Below are 22,745 nucleotides of genomic sequence, written 5' to 3'. Positions count from 1 at the left end.
TATAATGCCTATCATTCTCCTTTTTCTTTTCTCTATAGGAAACCTACATACATACAGCGGGGCAGATTTACTAATCCTATAGATGGTGTAAGCTTAGACAGTCCGTCTAGACCTGCACCAGATTTATTAGCTCAGGCTGGATGATGAATCTGGTGAAGGGATAGACACATTTCTCTGACTGTACCAACTATTGGCTGGCTTACTTTGATGGAATTGTGGCACAAAATTTCACATTTTAGTTCAGGGTCCTTTTCCCCCGAAACCACACCCCTTTTTTTTACACTAGGCGCAATAACATTCCCTGTGTTTTTTCTTTTTTTTTCCCTCTCGCTAGATTCTCTAACCTCCTCATTTGACATCATGAAGTATATCCTAGTGACGGGCGGTGTGATATCTGGTATTGGAAAGGGGATCATTGCAAGCAGCATAGGGACGATCCTGAAATCCAGCTCCCTGCATGTCACGTCCATCAAGATTGACCCATACATTAACATTGATGCTGGAACATTCTCACCTTATGAACACGGTATGTAGAAATGTCAGGGTGGTTTCACATGGCAGGTTTTGCAGCCAAAGCCAGAGGTGGATCCACAGGAAGGAGAAGTATTTCACATTTACAGTCCTTACAACATAAGTCGGCTTTACCTATAAAAAAATAAAATAAAAATACTCATCACAAACTGCAATGTCAATTTTCTTTTTTTCTTTTCTTTTTTTTTTTTAAGTGTTTTCTGGGCTTCAAATATTGATGATCTATCCTCAGGATACATCATCAATATCAGATGGTGGGGATCCAGCTCCTATTCAGATATAGAACTCCTGTCTTACTGCAGTGGGTGAACAGCTGGAGGACAGACTGTCCTAATTACACAGGATGGGACCCATCCAAACATGTCCTTTCTTCTAAATATGTGTCTTTCACATGGAGCTGTATTACACCAGCATGCAGCTTCAGAAAACTGGCGGGTCACCCGAGTTTCACACCCGCAATTTTATTTATAACAGTCCAAACCATTTAACAATCATAACCTATAATCGTTTGGCACCTAAAATTAATCATTCATATTCATTGGTCAGATCACTTTGTAGTACTCTGCGGGAAAATTGTCCAAACTACTTGGAGAACCAACCACATAATTTCTTTGGATGTAGGCTTCCTCAGATCTTTCTGCCTCTTCATGTAATCCCAGACAGAATCGATGTTGAAATCAGGGCTTTGTTAGGACTCATTGTTCTTCACACTGAAGATAGTTCTTAATGACATTGGCTGTATGTCTGAGGTTGTTGTCCTGCCGCAGAATAAAGTTAAAGGGGTTGTCTGGGTTCAGAGCTGAACCCGGATATACCCATATTTTCACCCAGACAGCCCCACTGAGATGAGAATTTCATGCTCCGATGCTCTCCCATGCCCTGCGTTGGATTGCGCAGGGCAAGGGCTTGTTTGTTTACCTCCGCACTCTGCTAGACGGAGGCTTCCGCCCAGCAGAGTGTTTGGTGACATCACCGGCTCTGATGGGCCGGCTTTAGCGCTGCCATAACTGTTTTACAGGCTAGGGCAGCGCTAAAGCCCACCCATGAGTGTCGGTGACGTCACCAGGCTCACTGCTGGGCGGAAGCCTCAGCCTGGCAGCCCTAAGGAGAGCGTGGTACGTCACAGAACTCCTGAAAATGCCGCTGAATCACGCAGGGCAAAGGAGAGCATCGGAGCATTTCATGCTCCGATACTCTTCTTAGGGGGGGGGGGGGGCTGCCTGGGTGAAAATGCCTGGGTTCAGCTCTGACCCCAGACAACCCCTTTAAATGTAAACTATAAACACTTCTATTTTTGAAAGCCTTCTTACTTTGCAGCATTTTTCATACCTGCCCAAAATGTTTGCACAGTACTGTCAATTGTTCAATTAATTGACACAGGATTTTGGACCTAAACTTAAAATGTTGTGAAGCATTTATTTGTCACCTTTAATAATTTCACTTTAAAGGGGTTATCCAAAGTCTAGAACATGCCCCACAATGCACGGGATGCTAGGTAGGCTCCCCCCGTCTCATCCTGTTATTGGCTGCTCCACCCCCATGGCCTGGTTTGTGATTCATGCGGCGGGGAGATGCAGCGACGGCCGTGTGGGATCAGGAGTGACGCGGGTTGCTGGGGAGCGGGGTAAGTATAATCTATATGCGGGGCCCGGGCATTAGGGGGCATGTTTTAGACTTTGGGTAACCCCTTTAATGTTGCAGCCACCTCCTTCCTGGTCAGATAACTGTTGGGTCCATTACAATAAATCCATTGAATGTAGGCAATTGTGCGCAGCATTTTTGCCTCCTCTGCCTACACATGATTGCTTCCCCTTCTGGTCTTCACAGGCTACTATAGGCACCCTATCGAAGCTCCTTTATAGGTGACTCTTTCAGATACTGTATTACTATAGAACTGGTATTTCTGCTGGACATTGAGTTACAGGATTTTCTTCTTTCTTCTAGGGGAGGTGTTTGTACTTGATGATGGAGGTGAAGTTGATTTAGACCTTGGAAATTATGAGCGTTTCCTGGACATCCGACTAACGAAAGACAACAATTTAACAACTGGAAAGATTTATCAGTCGGTCATTAACAAGGAAAGAAAAGGGGACTATTTAGGGAAAACTGTGCAAGGTGACTTCAATGAAAATAGATTTGTAACTTGGGCTGGGAGATTATCGCAACATTTTTTTTTTTTTGTATGGATGATTATTATAAGCGAATTTTTTTTCTTGCTAAATTAAAGGAGTTCAGGATATCCTCAGAATAGGTCATCAATATTAGATCAGTGGAGTCAAACACCCGGCACCCCCACGATCAGCTTTAGGAAGGGAAGTCAGTCTCCCTGCTTGGCATAGACGTAGCAGCAGCGAGCAGGAAGAGAGAAGGAAGACGGTATGCGTGCCTTCTCTTCATACAACTGGGTGCCAGGTGTCGGACCCCCACCAAACTGATATAGATGACCTATCTTGAGAATATGTCATCAATATTAAAAGCCCGGTGAACCCCTTTAACTATAAAACATGTCCAAAACACAAGTAAATTAACTATTTTCTTTATATAAATAATTTTAACATATATTAATATATTTTAGCCAACTTCACAGCCTGTACTGTATCATGTCTACATATGAACCCTGAGTACTGAGAGTATAGGCTCCATCGGTGGCCATGATGGTACAGTACAGGGATAATCTGTGGCCACGATGGTACAGCGCCGGGGTCCACCTGTGGCCACGATGGTACAGCGCCGGGGTCCACCTGTGGCCACGATGGTACAGCGCCGGGGTCCACCTGTGGCCACGATGGTACAGCGCCGGGGTCCATCTGAGATTTGATTAAACGCCCAGTCCTATTTGTAGCTGTTGCTTTGTGGTTGAGGATATGCTGGTAAATTTCATCCTGTGCAGCTGACATAAATCATTTCCTGTACCTTCCAGCACTGACCTGCTGTCTTATTCTGGAGCGTCTTTCATGCATAGACGGGCTGACATCTCTAGTGAGCTATGTGAGACCGTTATCCGCTACTTGATTGATGTGCAGTGAAGGGAGCTCCTGTAGGCCTTATTTCCGCTGCTGTCTACAATGGCTGACCAGCTCGCTAATGTTGATTGTGATGCATTGACTGTCCAGTACAAAGATTGACATCTCTTGTTTGCTTGTAGTGGTCCCTCACATCACAGATGCTATCCAAGAGTGGGTGATGCGACAGGCCTTGATTCCTGTAGATGAGGATGGCGTGGAACCAGAAGTCTGTGTAATAGAGGTGCGCCCAGTTTTTCTCCTTTATGTCTCCATCTCTTACAAAACCTTCTTAAAATGAACTTGTCACATTGGAAATTCAGCGCAGTCTGCAGGCAGCATGTTGTAGAGCAGGAGGAGCTGAGCAGGTTGTTATAGGTTTATAGGAAAAAGGTTCATTATGACCTGTATCTCCTTCATTGAAATTCCTGCTCAGTCAAGGAATGACTATCAGCTATCTTTCTATGCAAATCCATGCAGGCAACGCTGTCAGTCACTGAATAGAAACACCCACTGCAGTCATGGGCACAGAGAGCAGAGATTTATATGAATGAAATACAAGCTATACTGAATAATTTCCCACCAAACTATATATCTATCTGCTCTGCTCAGATTGTGCTGTATTTTCAGTGTTCGGTCTCTTAAAGAGGTTGTCTGGTTTCAAGAGGAAATGTGACAACTGATGGCATCGACTTGCAATAAAGAATAGATGATGTCAGCTAAGGCTACTTTCACACTGCCGTTTCTGGGTCCGCTTGTGAGATCCGTTTCAAGGCTCTCACAAGCGGCCCAAAACGGATCAGTTCAGCCCCAATGCATTCTGAATGGATAAGGATCCGTTCAGAATGCATCAATTTGGCTGCGTTTGGTCTCCGTTCCGATTTTGAGGCGGACACCAAAACGCTGCCTGACGAAGCCAAAGTCAATGGGGACGGATTCGTTTTCACTGACAATATGGTGCAATCGTTTTGGCTTAGACTTTTTTTGAAAAAATAATGCAAACGGATCCGTTCTGAACGGATAAAGCATTTGCATTATCGGTGCAGATAAAAGACGGATCCGCACCAAACGCAGGTGTGAAACTAGTTTTACACTGATTGAATTTCTTTTTATTTTGCATAAGATCTTTTAGTTGGGGATTCATTTACTTGACCAGTGTACCTGTTGTTTTTTAACATGTCTTTAGTAGGCGAGACATTTCTTATAGTTGTCATCTGATATTGCTAAGAAATCAGTTTCTGGCATGTGATGATCAGGGCAAAAACTCATCCTTTTTTTTCATATTCTTTTTTTTTTTTTTTTTGTGCTTGTGGCTGTATCTGCCACCATTTGCTATAGAATTAACGCAGATACAGAATGTAAATTGGTTGTTTTTTACCTTGCAGCTTGGAGGAACTGTGGGTGACATTGAAAGTATGCCCTTTATAGAAGCTTTCCGACAGTTCCAGTTCAAAGTTCGAAGAGAGAACTTTTGTAATATTCATGTCAGTCTTGTACCCCAGGTAAGGTGTTACTGATTTACAGGAAAGGCAGGACTTTGGGGGAGATTTATCAAAACTAGTTAGTTGCCCATAGCAACCAATTAGATTCCGCCTTTCATTTTTAAGAGCAGCTCTGAAAAGACAGTTTTCCTTTACACCAGTTTTGATAACTCTTACCCTTTTGTTTTTGGTTACCTATGTGATCAAAGATAATTTTGTATTTGGTTACCTATTATTTATTCCCTTAAGTGTTTTGGCCCTGAATGACCAGACACGTTTCAGCAAAGTGGTTTTAACAGCTTTTTTTTTTTAATTTTTATTTTTTTAAGCTTGTTGGGTTAACAAAAAAATAATTTTTGCACCATTTTTTCAGTGACTCATCGGCAGATTTACTGATCTTGTAAATGGAGTAAAGTCAGACAGACTGTAGACCTGCACTACAGGGAGTGCAGAATTATTAGGCAAGTTGTATTTTTGAGGATTAATTTTATTATTGAACAACAATATTTTTGGAAGTAGTTTTTAGTTTTAGCTATTTTAGGGGGATATCTGTGTGTGCAGGTGACTATTACTGTACATAATTATTAGGCAACTTAACAAAAAACAAATATATACCCATTTCAATTATTTATTTTTACCAGTGAAACCAATATAACATCTCAACATTCACAAATATACATTTCTGACATTCAAAAACAAATCAGTGACCAATATAGCCACCTTTCTTTTCAAGGACACTCAAAAGCCTGCCATCCATGGATTCTGTCAGTGTTTTGATCTGTTCACCATCAACATTGCGTGCAGCAGCAACCACAGCCTCCCAGACACTGTTCAGAGAGGTGTACTGTTTTCCCTCCTTGTAAATCTCACATTTGATGATGGACCACAGGTTCTCAATTCAGATCAGGTGAACAAGGAGGCCATATCATTAGATTTTCTTCTTTTATACCCTTTCTTGCCAGCCACATTGTGGAGTACTTGGACGCGTGTGATGGAGCATTGTCCTGCATGAAAATCATGTTTTTCTTACCTTGCAGACTTCTTCCTGTACCACTGCTTGAAGAAGGTGTCTTCCAGAAACTGGCAGTAGGACTGGGAGTTGAGCTTGACTCCATCCTCAACCCAAAAAGGCCCCACAAGCTCATCTTTGATGATACCAGCCCAAACCAGTACTCCACCTCCACCTTGCTGGCGTCTGAGTCGGACTGGAGCTCTCTGCCCTTTACCAATCCAGCCACGGGCCCATCAAGACTCACTCTCATTTCATCAGTCCATAAAACCTTAGAAAAATCAGTCTTGAGATATTTCTTGGCCCAGTCTTGACGTTTCAGCTTGTGTGTCTTGTTCAGTGGTGGTCGTCTTTCAGCCTTTCTTACCTTGGCCATGTCTCTGAGTATTGCACACCTTGTGCTTTTGGGCACTCCAGTGATGTTGCAGCTCTGAAATATGGCCAAACTGGTGGCAAGTGGCATCTTGGCAGCTGCACGCTTGACTTTTCTCAATTCATGGGCAGTTATTTTGCGCCTTGGTTTTTCCACACGCTTCTTGCGACCCTGTTGACTATTTTGAATGAAACGCTTGATTGTTCGATGATCACGCTTCAGAAGCTTTGCAATTTTAAGAGTGCTGCATCCCTCTGCAAGATCTCACTATTTTTGACTTTTCTGAGCCTGTCAAGTCCTTCTTTTGACCCATTTTGCCAAAGGAAAGGAAGTTGCCTAATAATTATGCACACCTGATATAGGGTGTTGATGTCATTAGACCACACCCCTTCTCATTACAGAGATGCACATCACCTAATATGCTTAATTGGTAGTAGGCTTTCGAGCCTATACAGCTTGGAGTAAGACAACATGCATAAAGAGGATGATGTGGTCAAAATACTAATTTGCCTAATAATTCTGCACGTAGTGTAGATTTATCACAGGGGCTCTGGCTGGATAATAAATGTGGTGCGGGGATACACACTTTATATTAACTATTAGTTGAGACAGAATTTCACACCAGAATTGTGGCACAATATTGGCATTAGGCTACTTTCACACTTGCGTTCGTCGGTCCGCTCGTGAGCTCCGTTTGAAGGAGCTCACGAGCGGACCCGAACGCCTCCGTCCAGCCCTGATGCAGTCTGAATGGAGCGCATCCGCTCAGGCTACATCAGTCTGGCGGCGTTCAGCCTCCGCTCCGCTCGCCTCCGCACGGCCAGGCGGACAGCTGAACGCTGCTTGCAGCGTTCAGCTGTCCGCCTGGCCGTGCGGAGGCGAGCGGATCCGTTCAGACTTACAATGTAAAGTCAATGGGAACGGATCGGCTTGAAGATGACACCATATGGCTCAATCTTCAAGCGGATCCGTCCCCCATTGACTTTACATTGAAAGTCTGAACGGATCCGCTCAGGCATCTTGCGCACTTACAAATTTTTCTAAGTTATTAATGAAGCCTCATCCCACTGAAACTAAACAGATTAAAAGGTTGCCTATTTTGTAGAGTCTTGGGTGGACAGAGTAGCTATGGTCACAGTTCACATCAGCGCTGGGCTTTTTAGATTTCTGTTCCTTCAGAGAAACAGAAAAACTGCTCAGGTAAAGTCCCCATTGGTTATTTTGAGCATTGGTTGTGTTCAGTTAGTGTCCCGTCAGAATACTGTTATTTTTGGAGGAGGAAAAGTGCCGTCTTTAATAACATAACCATGATGGAAAGGTGCTCTCATTGTTTAAAATATGTCTGTATATATAATTGTGTTTAATATTTCCCCCAAGAGGTCACCAAAGAACTAACAGGCAGTAATATTACTATAGCCCAGTGATGTCGAACCTTTTAGAGGCAGAGTGCCCAAACTGCAACCCAAAACCCCCTTATTTATCGTAAAGTGCCTACACGGCAATTTAACCTGAATACTATAGTTCAATATAGTATATATTCCATGTACTTTATCATTTAGCTATTAAAGCCTGCCTACATTCAGTGCCCTGCCTGTGCTGTACATAGTGCACCCTGCGCTGATGAATGGCACGAAAAGTCTAAGGCATATTGGTACACCATAGACTTTTTTCACAGTGCGGGTGCCCACAGAGAGGGCTCTGAGTGCCGCCTCTGGCACCCGTGCCATAGGTTCGCCATCACTGCTATAGCCCATTGAACGCTGTGTAGGCTGGAAAAGACTAGACAGAAGCAGTTCTAAAGCATTTCTGCCTTCTCAAGGTTCCCAGCTCTCTCTCACAGCCTGGCATCAGAGTTAGAAAGGCGCAGTTTTTTTTTTTTTTTTTAGCAAGTATCTGCAGCTTGCCCCCTGAAACAGAAGCCTTGAACTTACCTGTTCTCTGCCACTTCTCGTTGCCTATGCTGTCTCTATCTTGCGGTCCCTGCATGGTCTATATGTGGCGGTGCATGGTCGAACCGCACCAGCCAATGATTAGCTTCAGTGATGACGGGGACGTGGCCACAAGCAGCAAATCACCACTGAAGCCCATAATTGGCTAGAGCGGTGCATGTGACCGTGCCCATGCCACGCAGGAAGGAAACAGTGCTGGGAACAGACGATGGACACAGTGGAGGTGGTTTAGAGCAGGTAACTAATGAATTTTGTTTCAGGGGGCAGGCTGCGGGTTAAAAATAATTACCCGAAAACCCTGTTAAAGCCTTTTCAGAATTTGTAGTCATCAGCCAGCAGAAAAATGTAGTCTCGAATTAAAAGATCATTACAGTGATGCCTCAAGGTGCAATATGAATCGTCTCCAGGATGAAGATACTGTAACCGGAGATGATAAATCTATGGGAAAACTAGTAACTGCTTACAAAGCACTTGGGTGTGAATCCAAAATTACTGAAAAATAGAGAAATTCCTAAAGATAACTTATACATATAACACAAGTTCTGTCTTATATATAAAGTCTGGGAAGTACAGCTGCATCTTGTCTGTGGTGGACATGTACATCTTCGCTTTTCTGTACAGGACCAAGTGCATGATTCAGAGGTCAATCAGCACATAACAAACCCCCCAGTTGTTGCCCGGATTTATTTGTGACTGTGGCATTGTAGGTTCTATGTAATTAAAAGGGTTTTCCGAGATTGCAAATACTGATGACTTATACTCAGGATAGGTCATCAGTATCTGATTGGGGAGGGTCCGACATCCAAGACCCCCACTGATCATCTGTTTGAGAAGGCATTGTGAGCCGTCTTTGTGTTTAGCAAGCACAGCGCCATACATAGTATAGTGGCTGTGCTTGGTATGGCAGCTCAGCCCCATTCATGTCAATGGGAGCTGAGAGAAGGCAGTGGTGCTACTGCGAGCACCAGTGCCTTCTCAAACAGCTGATTGACACCCCCCGATCCTGGGTGTCGTACCCCCACCAATCATTATTAAAATGTCTGAAAATCCCTTCAAGGTTTCTACTTCCTCTTCCAACTTGCTCGATCCTTTGTTCTCATGGGGGATATGCCACCTCCAGCAGTGTCTGAATGGCTTAGGGTACTTTAACACTTGCGGCAGAGGATTCCGGCAGGCAATTCCGTCGCTGTAACTGCCTACTGGATCCCTCAAAACGTATGTAAACTGATGGCATTTGTCAAACGGATCAGGGTCCTGATCCGTATGACAAATACATTGAAATGCCGTATCCGTCTCTCCGGTGTCATCCAGAAAAACGGAAAAGTCAAAAAGACTGAACTAAAGACATCCTGATGAAGCCTGAACGGATTGCTCTCCATTCCGAATGCATGGGGATAAAACTGATCAGTTTTTTTCTGGTATTGAGCCCCTAGGACAGAACTCTGCTGGAAAAGAATAACGATAGTGTGAAATAATTTTTTATTTATTTTTTACTTGTAGCCAAGTGCCACTGGTGAACAGAAAACCAAGCCCACTCAAAACAGCGTGCGAGAGCTGCGAGGACTGGGCCTCTCACCAGATCTAGTAAGTTATTAATCCTGTGATTATGCATATATAAGCAAACATCTAAATGGTGAATTCCTTGTGGACTTGACCAATCCATGTTTTTGTTCAGGTAGTTTGTAGGTGCACCACACCTTTGGACACCTCTGTAAAGGAGAAGATCTCAATGTTTTGTCATGTTGAACCTGAGCAGGTAAGATTGTAACGCATGACCAGGGCTGGTTTCACATCGGCTTTCCAAAGTAGGCTGAGATATTTCTGAATCGCAGGTATTGTCAAAAATGGAAGGAAGTTCTGATGTTGTCCAGGCACTTCATGTTCTTTTATTCTATATAACAACATTGAGGGTTTGTGTGTTTGAGATTTGTTTTTAAACCCATTTGACCATACCATGTACAGTCATGGCTGTAAATGTTGGCACCCCTGACATTTTTCAAGAAAATTAAGTATTTCTCACAGAAAAGTATTGCAGTAACATATGTTTTGCCATACACATGTTTATTCCCTTTGTGTGTATTGGAACAAAACCAAAAAAGGGAGGAAAAAAAGCTAATTGGACATAATGTCACACCAAACTCCAAAAATGGGTTGGATAAAATTATTAGCACCCTTAACTTTAATATTTGGTTGCACACCCTTTGGAAAAAATACCTGAAATCAGTCGCTTCCTATAACCATCAATAAGCTTCTGACACCTCTCACTGGAATTTTGGACCACTCTTCCATAGCAAACTGCTCCAGGTCTCTCTTAGGGTCCATTCACACGTCCGTTTTTTCTTTCCTGATCTGTTCCGTTTTTTCAGGAACAGATCAGGACCAGATCTGGACCCATTCATTTTCAATGGGTCCTGGAAAAAATCGGACAGCACAATGTGTGCTGTCCGTTTCCGTTGTTCCGTTCCGCATGTCCGTTTAAATATAAAACATGTCCTATTCTTGTCCTGAAAAATCGGATCCTGGTACAATACAAAGTCAATGGATCCGCAAAAAACGGATGACATTCGGATGTCATTCCGTATGTCATCCGTTTTTTGCGGATTCCGTTCCTGGAAACACATAAATTTATTTTTATTTTTTTTCAAAGAAATCCAAACAACTTTATTTGATTATTTAAATGTATACATGTTTCCGTTTTTTGCGGATCCGCAAAAAACGGATGACATACGGAAACATTTTCAGGAACAACGGATCCGCAAAAAACGGACCGTTTTTCAGGATGAAAAAAAACAGGACGTGTGAATGGACCCTTATTGGAAGGGTGCATTTTCTCAACAGCAATTTTAAGATCTCTCCACAGGTGTTCAATGGGATTTAGATCTGGACTCATTGCTGGCCACTTCAGAACTCTCCAGCGCTTTGTTGCCATCCATTTCTGGGTGCTTTTTGACATATGTTTGGGGTCATTGTCCTGCTGGAAGACCAGAGATCTCGGACGCAAACCCAGCTTTCTGACACTGGGCTCTACAGTGCGACCCAAAATCCGTTGGTAATCCTCAGATTTCATGATGCCTTGCACACATTCAAGGCACCCAGTGCCAGAGGCCGCAAAACAACCCCAAAACATCAATGAACCTCCACCATATTTCACTGTAGGTACTGTGTTCTTTTCTTTGTAGGCCGCATTCCGTTTTCAGTAAACAGTAGATCGATGTGCTTTATCAAAAAGCTCCATCTTGGTCTCATCTGTCCACAAGACGTTTTCCCAGAAGGATTTTGGCTTACTCAAGTTCATTCTTGCTTTTTTATGTCTCTGTGAGCAGTGGGGTCCTCCTGGGTCTCCTGCCATAACGTTTCATTTCATTTAAATGTCGACGGATAGTTTGCTCTGACACTGATGCTCCCTGAGCCTGCAGGACAGCTTGAATATCTTTGGAACTTGTTTGGGGATGCTTATCCACCATCCGGACTGTCCTGTGTTGACGCCTTTCATCAATTTTTCTCTTCCGTCCACGCCCAGGGAGATTACATACAGTGCCATGGATTGCAAACTTCTTCATAATGTTGCGCACTGTGGACAAAGGCAAATCTAGATCTCTGGAGATGGACTTGTAACCTTGAGATTGTTGATATTTTCTCGCCCAGTTTCCTTGGGGGACACAGAAGACCTTGGGTATAGCTCATCTCCATAGGAGGCGTGACACTAAGTGAAAACTGTTAAGCCCCTCCTCCACAGCTATACCCTCAGCCTGGAGAGAGAGGCTGCCAGTTTTTGCTTAGTGTCCAAGGAGGCAAGACACTCCCTGCTCTGCAGGGCTGTTTTCTCCTTGTTTTTAATTTTGATTTTTACTTTTTCTTTTCTTTTTGTTCCAGACATTACGGGACAACAGAGTCGCACTAGACTTCTCTGTTTCTCCCGGGGTTGAGCTGCGCCAGTGCCGGTCATCCGCACTGCTGCCTCCCCCACAGAAGGCAAGGTGGACCAGGGCAGCCCAGCTCCCCTGCATCCCGCCAGCGCAAGGGTCGCCCGCACGCCAAGTCCCTCTTCCAGCGTCCTGCCACTACGGTGCCAGTAGCTGAAGGGGCGACCCTGCTGGAACGGACCGAGGGTGAAGACGGCTGTGGTGAGAGAGTGGCTTCTCCAGCCCTACGACCCCCTCCCCCCACCCAGGTCTCCTGCGTGACTGACCCCCATATTGGTCCCTGCTGGTCCTAGGCTGGCCCCATCCTAGCTTGTTTTATTAGCTCCCTCTCCTCCCCTCCACAATAGGTGCCCACTGAGGGGTTATGCTGGCGTCCCTATCATGCCGCCCAGGGAGCTGCCTCTATACGGGCACCCGGTCACAGGGTTCCCCCCCCCCCCCCTATCGCCTTACCGGTGCGCTGCTCAGGGCCAGAGGCCCTCTCCTGACGGCTGCAGCGTAGGGCCCTTGTTTCCGGTCCGCGGGGTGGGCACCCGCGGCCGGAATGACTGGTGCGGTGTCCCAGCAGACCCTGGCCGACCACTGGTGCTCTCAGAGGCTGTCTTTCCGGTCGGCCGGGCGCCGCAGAAAGATTCTTTCCACAGGATTCCGGCTCCTTCCCGGGCCCCCTGACTGTTCCGGCCCGCGGGGTGGGCTCCCGCGGCCGGTATTATGCACGCGCCGCTCCGCTCCCTCCAGGTCCCGGCCGGTACCTCCGGGCACCGCAAAAATTTAGGCCCCGGCTTCGCGGCCTACTAGGCCGCAAATTTCCGGCCTCGATTGGAGGGGGCGGGCACTCTCCAGGCGCGAATTCTTCCCGCCGGAGGTCCCCCCGCCCCCAGGGCATCGCTGCACCGCTCTCAGGTCGGATCCCTGTTAACCTCTTGGATGCCGACGGCTCCCATCTGGAGGAGACCCTAGGATGGCTAGCCTCTCAAAGAGGCTGTGCCCTTATATGGTGGCCCCTTCCTGCCTCAAAGAGGCTGTGTTTTGGAATAATAAATAAAAAAAATAAAATATATTTTTAATAAAATTAAATAAAAAACATAAATACAGAAATAATATAAGAATTAACAGTATGTATGTATGTATATATATATATATATATATATATATATATATATGAGGTATCTGTATTTTTTTTTGTTGGCTGCGCAGGATGCTGCAGCCTGACCTTAGAGCGCTGGCCGTATGCCTGCCCTTATTCATAGGTGGCATGTTGCGCTCCGTGGCACTGGCCAAGTATACATGTTCCCCTTCTAGGCGGACCCTTGCCCTCTCCTGGGATACGGCGCTGGCCAGGTGCAGGCCGCCCTTTTCTATAGGCAGAATTAGTCGCCCTCTCCAGTCACGGTACTGGCCATGTGCATGACCCCCCATTATAGGCGGCATACTGCACTCTCTCTGGCTGCGGGCTGGCCTTGTGCATGACCCCCTTCTGTAGGCGGAATACTGCCCTTTTACTGCATACGATGCTGACCATGTGCACGACCCCCTTCCATAGGCGGAACGCTGCACTCTCGCTGGGTTTGCTACGGCCATATGCGTGACCCCCTTCCATAGACGGGACGCTGCACTCTCGCTGGATTCGCTACGGCCATATGCATGACCTCCTTCCATAGGCGGAACGCTGCACTCTCGCTGGGTTCGCTACGGCCATATGCATGACCTCCTTCCATAGGCGGAATGCTGTACTCTCGCTGGGTTCGCTACGGCCTTATGCATGACCTCCTTCCATAGGTGGAATGTTGCACTCTCTCTGGCTTCGCTGCTGGTCATACGCATGACCTCCGTCCAAAGGAGGGCTGCTGCGCTCCCTCTCTCTGGATTCGCTGCCGGCCATATGCATGACCTCCATCCATGGGCAGAACGCTGCACTCTCGCTGGATTCGCTGCCGGCCATATGCAGGAGCCGGCCATGTGCATTGCCTCCTTCCATAGGCGGAATGCTGCACTTTCTGGATTCGCTGCCGGCCATACGCATGACCTCCGTCCATAGGCGGAATGCTGCACTCTCTCTGGATTTGCTGCCGGCCATGTGCATGAACTCCTTCCATAGGTGGATTGCTGCACTATCACTGGATTCGCTGCCGGCCATGTGCACGACACCTTCCTTGGGTGGTGTGCTGCACTCACTGGAATCGCTGCCAGCAATGAGCATGTATCCTTTCCTCAGACGGCATATGCACAACGCCACTGACTGTGGTTGTTTTCTCGCCAGTGCGTTGCTGGCCATGTGCATGTCCCGCATCCTTGGCGGGGTGCTTGCATTTTTGCTGGATGCGATGACGGCCGTGTGCATTACCCGCCCCTTTCTGGGTGGAATACTGCTCTTTCGCCGGATATGTTGCGGGCCATACACGGCCCACCTCATCCATGGGCAAGAATTTGCACCCTCACGTGACCCATGGCTGTCCTTGATATGCTGTGCGGGATTCTTGCTTGTTCTCCTTCGTTGTGGAGTAGTTGCACTCTCACAGTATTCGGTGTTAGGTGGGTTATTGCGCACTCGCTTAATGGTAAGATAACCCCGTGCATGTCCCCCTTTCTCTGGGCGGACCTCCTGCGTTCCCGCTGGGTACTGTGCGGCCATGTGATTAGTCACCTTCTGGGCAAACTATGGTATGTTCTACTTCTCTGAAGTTGTTACTGGCCTTGGGCATCCCCCCTTTGGGACGGGCCTTTGCATTCTTACCAGCTGCAGTGTTGCCAGGTACATTTCCCCCTTTTCCGGGGGGCCTGCCTGCGTTTCCATCGCATGCCATACTGATGTCTTGTGCATCACTCCCTTTCAGGTTGCACTTTGCACTTCCGTTGATACTGTTGGGCTCTGTGGCTGATCCCCTTCACTGGGTGACTATTTTTTTGCAGTGAGCGGAATTTTCTGGTGCGCTCTGTCCGTTGTTTGGGCCGTGTATGCCTTCTCCTCCCATAGGTGGGTTGGCCTTCTCACTGCTTGCGGGGCTGCTCGTACGTATGCCTCACTTCCTCCTGCGACATACCCTTTTTTCTCTTGGGATGTGGTGCTGTCACGGGCCTTGCACTCTTCTCTAAAGAGATCATTCTGTCCACCTGTATAACCCTTGGGTGCTGTCATACAAGCATTACAAGTATGCCGTTGTATTCAAAGGTGTATTCTTTAGATATGAGTAGATGGGCTCTACTTGCTCTCTACTTCGCCGAGCTGGGTGGTGCTCGTTTTCTGGTTTGGCCTGTATATTGTGGTCCCGTTGTGTCGGCATCCACCATGTCCGTTGGCCTTTCCACCTGGGGAGTGTTCGTGGTTCTTTGATACGTACCCTTTCGTTCTCCCGTGCACTCGCTTCCCGGCGCAAGTGGTCACTGGGTCGAGAGTGCCGTTTGCAGTGCCACTCGATTTCTGCGTTGGCTCTGGCGGGACTGCTGTTCCCTCGCCTGCTACTGTTTTCCTCCTCTTCGGGTGTCGTGCAGTATGAGTTTTTTCTTTTGGCGCCCCCTCTGCGCTTCAGGCTGGTCCGCTACCGGGTTCGGGCCGCTTTTCTCGGGATGGTCACCCAGCTGCTCTTGGGTGCTCACTTACCCAGGTCCGTAGGACCTCCACCTTGGGTTCTTCAGGGTACTCGCCTTCTGCGTGGCAGTGAACCGGGCGTCTCGGTGAGCGGGGTTCTGCCTTTGAGCTGTCCTATGGCTTCCCTGTTGCCCACTCCTCCTTTCGGTTGAAGGGTGTTATGCCGGCCTCTGTCTCGACTGCCTTTTTTCGCCGGCTCTGCTTGGCTCCCACTCGGTTTGGCTCGGCTCCCTCCGATGTGGCTTTTGCCCCGGCCGCGCTTCAGTGGCTGTTCCTTCGCTGCCCTCCCCTCTGGGGAGAGCTTGGTTGTTCATGTGGATGGTTCTGATGTTCCTCTTGGCCTCGTACTGTCTCCCTTGTTCACTCTGGCTGTAACTTGGGAGGACCCCCATTCGGTCGAGATTGTCATTAGATCTCCCACACCGGGACTGTAGGACGTCTTCCTGTGGTGGCTACATCGGCATGGACTTTAGCCTGTCTTGTCCTGGCGGTTGCTGGGCGGACCCTTCGGTTCCTTTCCATCTGTCCTCCTGCTCCCCCACTCCGGGTGGTTACAGGACTACGTTGCTCGGGGGCCGACGGGACCAGTTTTGCCGACCGTTCTGCCCGTGTTACTGGTCTGCGCCTGTTCGCATTGGGTTTCTCCCGCTTGCCCAGGCGACTCTAGCGGGCTCGCTAGTGTTCGCTCCTGGCCGTGTTTTGTCCAGGATCTGTTGTAGGACTTAGGGGTTTTACCGGGGGTTCTGTGGGAAGCTGGGCGTTCCCCCACTCTGCCTTTCTCTCTCCATGGTTCTGTCTTTCTCCAGTCCGACCTGGATCTGGGACTGGGACTCTGTTGCTTGAAGTGTCATATGTCAGCGCTGTCCTTCCCCTTTCGGCGTTCCCCGGCCCTCTGGGCCTGTCAGGACCCTTTTCCGTGGAGCGGCTTTGGGGTTCCCTCGTACTGCCCCTGGGTACCGCCCTGGGCATTGCATACTGGGCTCTTGGCGCTCCAATCTTTCCCTTGGAGCCGTTACAGAAGTTCTCTCTACTCCTTCTGTCCTGTACGGTTATGTTTCCGTAGCCGTCGTGTCTCTGGCGGGTGCCTGGGTGGCGGCCCTTCTTGTTCCGAGCCTTCTCTTTCCTCGGGACAGGGCTGTTCTCCATCCCGTCTCTTCCTTCCTTCTGAAGGTGGTGTTTGTCTTTCATTTTAACGGGGCTTTCGTCCTCCCCTTCCCACCCCCGGGAACGGACACTTCACCGATTTGGGAGTTGTTTGGGCCTTGCGGTTTTTACTTGGAGATCTCCGACTCTTGTCGACGTTCGGTCTCTTGGGTTTCCAGGAGGTCCGCGCAACGGGTTGGTGGCCTCCGGGGTGGCTTTCCTCCGCCTTCCTCCGCTTTCTCACAGTGGTTGTTGCTGTGGTTACCGCACCAAGGGCAGGGTTCTGCTTTTGGTGTCACCGTTCGTTTCACCGGAGCGGTCGGTGCCTCCTGGGCCGGTGGCATTTGGCTTCGGCCATGCGTCTGTGCGCGGCGGTCACTGGTCTGCCTTACAGCGTTCTACAGGGTGCATACTCTGGCTTCGGCAGATGCTGCCTTGGGCCGCCTGGTCTGCGGGCGGCGGTTTCTTGATGCCTTCGGGTGCTTCGCCTTGGTGCTGTGGTCCCTCCCCCTTTTGGACTGCTTTTGAACGTCCCAAGGTCTTCTGTGTCCCCCAAGGAAACTGGGCGAGAAAACGAGATTTTTGTATAACTTACCAGTAAAATCTCTTTCTCGCTCTTTCCTTGGGGGACACAGCACCCACCCATTCTTTGTTTTTTCTCTACACGGTTTCCGAGTTGTTTTACCCGTTGGGTAGTTGGCTTGTTGGTTCCACTTTTGGACTTTGCCTTTTTTTCACTACTTGGACACGCAACTGGCAGCCTCTCTCTCCAGGCTGAGGGTATAGCTGTGGAGGAGGGGCTTAACAGTTTTCACTTAGTGTCACGCCTCCTATGGAGATGAGCTATACCCAAGGTCTTCTGTGTCCCCCAAGGAAAGAGCGAGAAAGAGATTTTACTGGTAAGTTATACAAAAATCTCGTTTTTCCACAATTTTGGTTCTCAAATCCTCAGACAGTTCTCTTCTCCTCTTTCTGTTGTCCATGCTTAGTGTGGCGCACAGACACACAATGCAAAGACTAAGTGAACTTCTCTCCTTTTTATCAGCTTTCATGTGTGATTTTTATATTGCCCACACCTGTTATTTGCCCCAGGTGAGTTTAAAGGAGCATCACATGCTTGACACAATCTTATTTATCCACAATTTTGAAAGGGTGCCGATAATTTTGTCCAGCCCTTTTTTGGAGTTTGGTGTGACATTATGTCCAAGTTGCTTTTTTTCCTACCTTTTTTGGTTTTGTTCCAATACACACAAAGGGAATAAACATGTGTTTAGCAAAACATGTGTTATGGCCATGACTGTATTTCTCTAAAAAAAATTTTTAGGACACTGGGCCCTTTCCTTTCTCGCCCAGTTTCCTTGGGGGACACAGAAGACCTTGGGGTATAGCTCATCTCCCTAGGAGGCGTGACACTAAGAAAAAACTGTTAAGCCCCTCCTCCACAGCTATACCCTCAGCCTGGAGAGAAAGGCTGCCAGTTTTTGCTTAGTGTCCAAGGAGGCAAGACACTCCCTGCTCTGCAGGGCTGTTTTTCTCCTTGTTTGAATTTTGATTTTTACTTTTTTCTTTTCTTTTTTTGTTCCAGACAATCAGGGACAACAGAGTCGCACTAGACCTCTCTGTTTCTCCCGGGGTCGAGCTGCGCCAGTGCCGGTCATCCGCACTGCTGCCTCCCCCACAGAAGGCAAGGTGGACCAGGGCAGCCCAGCTCCCCTGCATCCCGCCAGCGCAAGGGTCGCCCGCACGCCAAGCCCCTCTTCCAGCGTCCTGCCACTACGGTGCCAGTAGCTGAAGGGGCGACCCTGCTGGAACGGACCGAGGGTGAAGACGGCTATGGTGAGAGAGTGGCTTCTCCAGCCCTACGACCCCCTCCCCCCACCCCGGTCTCCTGCGTGACTGACCCCCATACTGGTAGCCTATCAAGCAGAGTGGCTATTGGGTGGCCCTGCTGGACCTAGGCTGGTCCCTGGGGTGTCGCAAGGCGGCAATCTGCTACAGCACTCACCCATTCCTCCATAGATCATAAGCTGGCTGCAGGATGGAGGTCCGCGCAAAGAGGGGGCGCTTGCCGGTGCGCTGCTCAGGGCGCCGCAAAAAATTTAGTCCTTCGCGGCCCGCTGGGCCGCACCATCCGGTGCTCCTTCCCGGGCACCTGACTCTTCCTGGCCGCGGGGTGGGCTCCCGCGGCCGGCGTTACATGTGCGAGCTATGCTCCAACTAGGCCCGGCCGACCATCGGTCCGGTCGGCCGGACGCCGCAAATTTCGGCCCAGGCATCGCGCCTGCTGGGCCGCACCTCACGCTCCTCTCGGGTCCCTGATTCTTCCGGCCGCGGGGTGGGCACCCGCGGCCGGCATTGGCTAGAGCTGTGCTCCAACAGGCCCCGGCCGGCCGTCGGTGCATTCCGGCCGGCCGGGCGCTGCATAGTTTGTTTAGGCTTCGCGGCCTGCTGGCCGCAATTCCGGCGCTCGGGGTGGGCACCCGCGACCGGTATGGGGGCTCCGGCGGCCGGTATGTGGGCACCCGCGGCTGGCTTAGGCCCGGCCGGTACTTTAAATGCTTGCGGCCCCGGTCGTCCGGGCGCCGCTAAAATTTAGGCCCCGGCTTTACGGCCTACTAGGCCGCAAATTCAGGCCTCTGTGGGGGGGGCGGGAACTCTCCAGGCGCGAATTCTTCCCGCCTGGAGGTTCCCCCGCCCCCAAGAGTTCGCAGCGCGCCCCCCAGCCCAGGTGCCTGTTAACCCTTTGGGTACTGGCCGGCTCCTGATGGGCCTGTACGGCCTGTGCCCCTGTATGGTGGCCCCCCTTTCTGCCTCAGGGAGGCTGTAATATTAATAAAAATAAATTAAATAAATAATAATAATAATAAAAAATAAAAAAAAAATGAAAAAATTATAATTTTGTTTTAAATAACTGGGCTTGTGGGCTGCGCAGGATGCGGCAGCCTCATCATTCGGTATGCTGTCTGTAGGCATGCCCCCCTCTCTTAGGCGGTGTGTCGCGCTCCCCGGCTGCGGCGCTGGCCAGGGCATGTTCCCCCTCCCAGGCGTTTTCTTGCCCTCTCCCGGGATACGGCACTGGCCAAGTGCATGCAAAATTTCTGCCCAGAATTCGTCACCCAGTTCTGGTGGCTGCAGGTGCATGGCCCTCCTTCCTAGGCGGAATACTGCACTCTCTCTGGCTGCAGCCTGGCCGTGTGCATGACCCCCCTTTTCTAGGCGGACTGCTGCACTCTCACCGGCTGCGGTGCTGGCCATGTGCACGACCCCCTTCCACAGGCGGGACGTTGCACTCACTGGATTCGCTGCCGGCCATGTGCATGAACCCCTTCATAGGCGGAATACTGCACTCTCACCGGTTACGGTGCTGGCCATGTGCATGAACCCCTTCCATAGGAGGTATACTGCACTCTCCCCGGATACGGTGCCGGCCATGTGCACGTTCCCCTTCCTAGGCGGAACACTGGACTCTCACTGGATTCGCTGCCGGCCATGTGCATGAACCCTTCCATAGGCGGAATACTGCACTCTCACCGGATACGGTGCCGGCCATGTGCGTGTACCCCTCCCATGGGAGGTACACTGCACTCTCCACGGATACGGTGCCGGCCATGTGCACGTTCCCCTTCCATAGGCGGAACACTGAACCTCACTGGATCTGTTGCCGGCCATATGCATGACCCCCCCCCCCCCCTTCCGTGGGCGGTGTGCCGCACTCTCACTGGTTTCGCTGCTGGCCTTGGACATGTCTCCTTTCCTCAGGCGACATACGTACACTCTCACTGACTGTGTTTGTTCTCTCGCCAGTGCGTTGCTGGCCATGTGCATGGCCCCATCCATGGCGGGGTGCTCGCACGCTCACTGGATGCGATGATGGCCATGTGCATGACCCCCATTTCTGGGCGGAATACTGCACTCGCTGGGTGCGTTGCCGCCCTCTACCTTGGGTGGAATGCTTGCACTCCCATTGGAAGCTGTGCTGGTTATGTGTATGGCCACCCCTTATTCCATGGGCGGCATTTTGCGATCCACAGCTGTCAGTGTTTATGCGGTGCTGGACTGGTACACGTCCCCCTTCATTGGCGGAGTGGTGCACTCTCACGAAATTCGGTGTTGGGTGGATTTTTGCACAATCACTTAATGATAGAATAACCCTGTGCATGCCCCCTTTCCCTAAGTGTACCTTCCTGCGTTCTGCTGGACATGTGCGGCCATAGGCATGGCCCCCTTCTGGGCGGAATATGGTATGTCCTACTTTTCCGAAGTAGGTACTGGCCTTGGTATCCCCCCTTTTTGGGGCGGGCTTCTGCACTCTTGCCGACTGCAGTGTTGGCCAGGTACATTCCCCCCTTTTCTGGGCGGACTGCTTGCGTTCCATTGCATGCCGTGCTGGTCTTGTGCATGACTGCCTTTCAGGTTGCACTTTGCACTTCCGTTAGTACGGTTGGACTCTGGCTGACTCTTCGCTGAGTGACTATTTTTTTGCAGTGAGCGGACTTTCTTGTGCGCTCTGTCCGTTGTTTGGGCCGGGTGTGCCTTCTCCTCCCATGGGTGGGTTGGCCTTCTCACTGCTTACGGGGCTACTCGTACGTATGCCTCCCGTTCTCCTGCGACATACTTTTTTTCTCTTGAGATACGATGCTTGCAGCAAGCCTTGCGCTATTTCTCTAAAGAGCTCGTTCTGTCCACCTGTGTGAGCCTAAGGTGGTGTTCAACAAACAGCGAATGACTGCCCAATGTGTTCAAAGGTATATACCTTATGTATAAGTAGACGAGCTCTACTTGTTCGCTACTGCACCGAGCTGGGTGGTACTCATTCCTTTCGTTGGCCCTTCCGCCCGGGGTGTGTTCGTGGTCCCTAGATACGTACCCATTCGTCCTCCCGCGGCATTGTTTCCCTGCGTTAGTGGTCACATGGTCGAGAGTGCTGCACCTTCATCTGCCAAGCGCACATGTAACAGAGCTGCGTCCCTCGAATTCTGCGTTTTCTCTGGCAGGGACTACGGTTCCCTCGCCTACTACCATTTCCTCCTCTTCAGATGCGGTGTGGTATGAGTCCTTCCGGCTGGCGCCCTCAGCGCTTCAGTCTGATCTGTTACCAGGTTCGGGCCGCTCTTCTCGGGAAGGTCACCCAACTTCTCTTGGGTGCTCGCGTACCCAGGTCCGGAGGACCTCCATCTTGGGTTCTTCAGGGTATTCGCCTTCTGCGAGGCGGTGAACCGGGCGTCTCGGTGTAGCGGGGTTCTGCTCTCGAGCTGTCCTATGGCTTCCTTGTTGCCCACCCCTCCTTTCGGTTGGAGGGTGTTATGCCGGCCTCTGTCTCGACTGTCTTTTCTCGCCGGCTCTGTTTGGCTCCCGCTCGGTACAGATCACTCCGATGTGGCTTCTGTCCCGGCCACGCTTCAGAGGCTGTTCCTTCACTGCCCTCCCCTCTGGGGAGAGCATGGTTGTTCATGTGGATGGTTCCGGTGTTCCTTTTGGCCTCGTACTGTCTCCCTTGTTCACACTGGCTGTACTAGCTGTGTGCCTATTTACCGGGTCTGCCGCGTTTTGTCCTCCAGCTGGGTGCAGATTACGTTTTTTCCATTCTCGGCAATGGTTCTGCTATGGACTTACCTTCTCGGTAACTTGGGAGGACTACCATTCGGTCAGGATTGCCCTTGGATCTCCCACACCGGGACTGTAGAACGTCTTCGGTTCTGCCCGTGTTACTGGTCTGCGCCTGATCTCGTTGGGTTTTCGCCCGCTTGC

General features: G+C 49.6%; 1 protein-coding gene across 2 annotated transcripts in view; it reads left to right on the top strand.

The window, feature by feature from the left end:
* The window catches only part of CTPS1 (CTP synthase 1), a 68,038-nt gene that overhangs the window by 1,843 nt on the left and 43,450 nt on the right, over window positions 1–22,745 (top strand). For both annotated transcript variants that reach the window (XM_044287980.1, XM_044287981.1), the window contains exons 2-7: window positions 335–526; window positions 2,476–2,646; window positions 3,677–3,777; window positions 4,919–5,035; window positions 9,846–9,929; window positions 10,021–10,101. In XM_044287980.1, coding sequence (XP_044143915.1) covers window positions 361–526; window positions 2,476–2,646; window positions 3,677–3,777; window positions 4,919–5,035; window positions 9,846–9,929; window positions 10,021–10,101 — 720 coding nt within the window. In that variant the 5' untranslated portion in view covers window positions 335–360. The remainder of the gene's footprint in view (window positions 1–334; window positions 527–2,475; window positions 2,647–3,676; window positions 3,778–4,918; window positions 5,036–9,845; window positions 9,930–10,020; window positions 10,102–22,745) is intronic.

This window comes from Bufo gargarizans, chromosome 3 (assembly GCF_014858855.1).
Source record: "Bufo gargarizans isolate SCDJY-AF-19 chromosome 3, ASM1485885v1, whole genome shotgun sequence".
NCBI lineage: Eukaryota > Metazoa > Chordata > Amphibia > Anura > Bufonidae > Bufo > Bufo gargarizans.
Note: the sequence above shows the minus strand (reverse complement) of the source record. Positions and strands in the feature narration are given on the sequence as shown.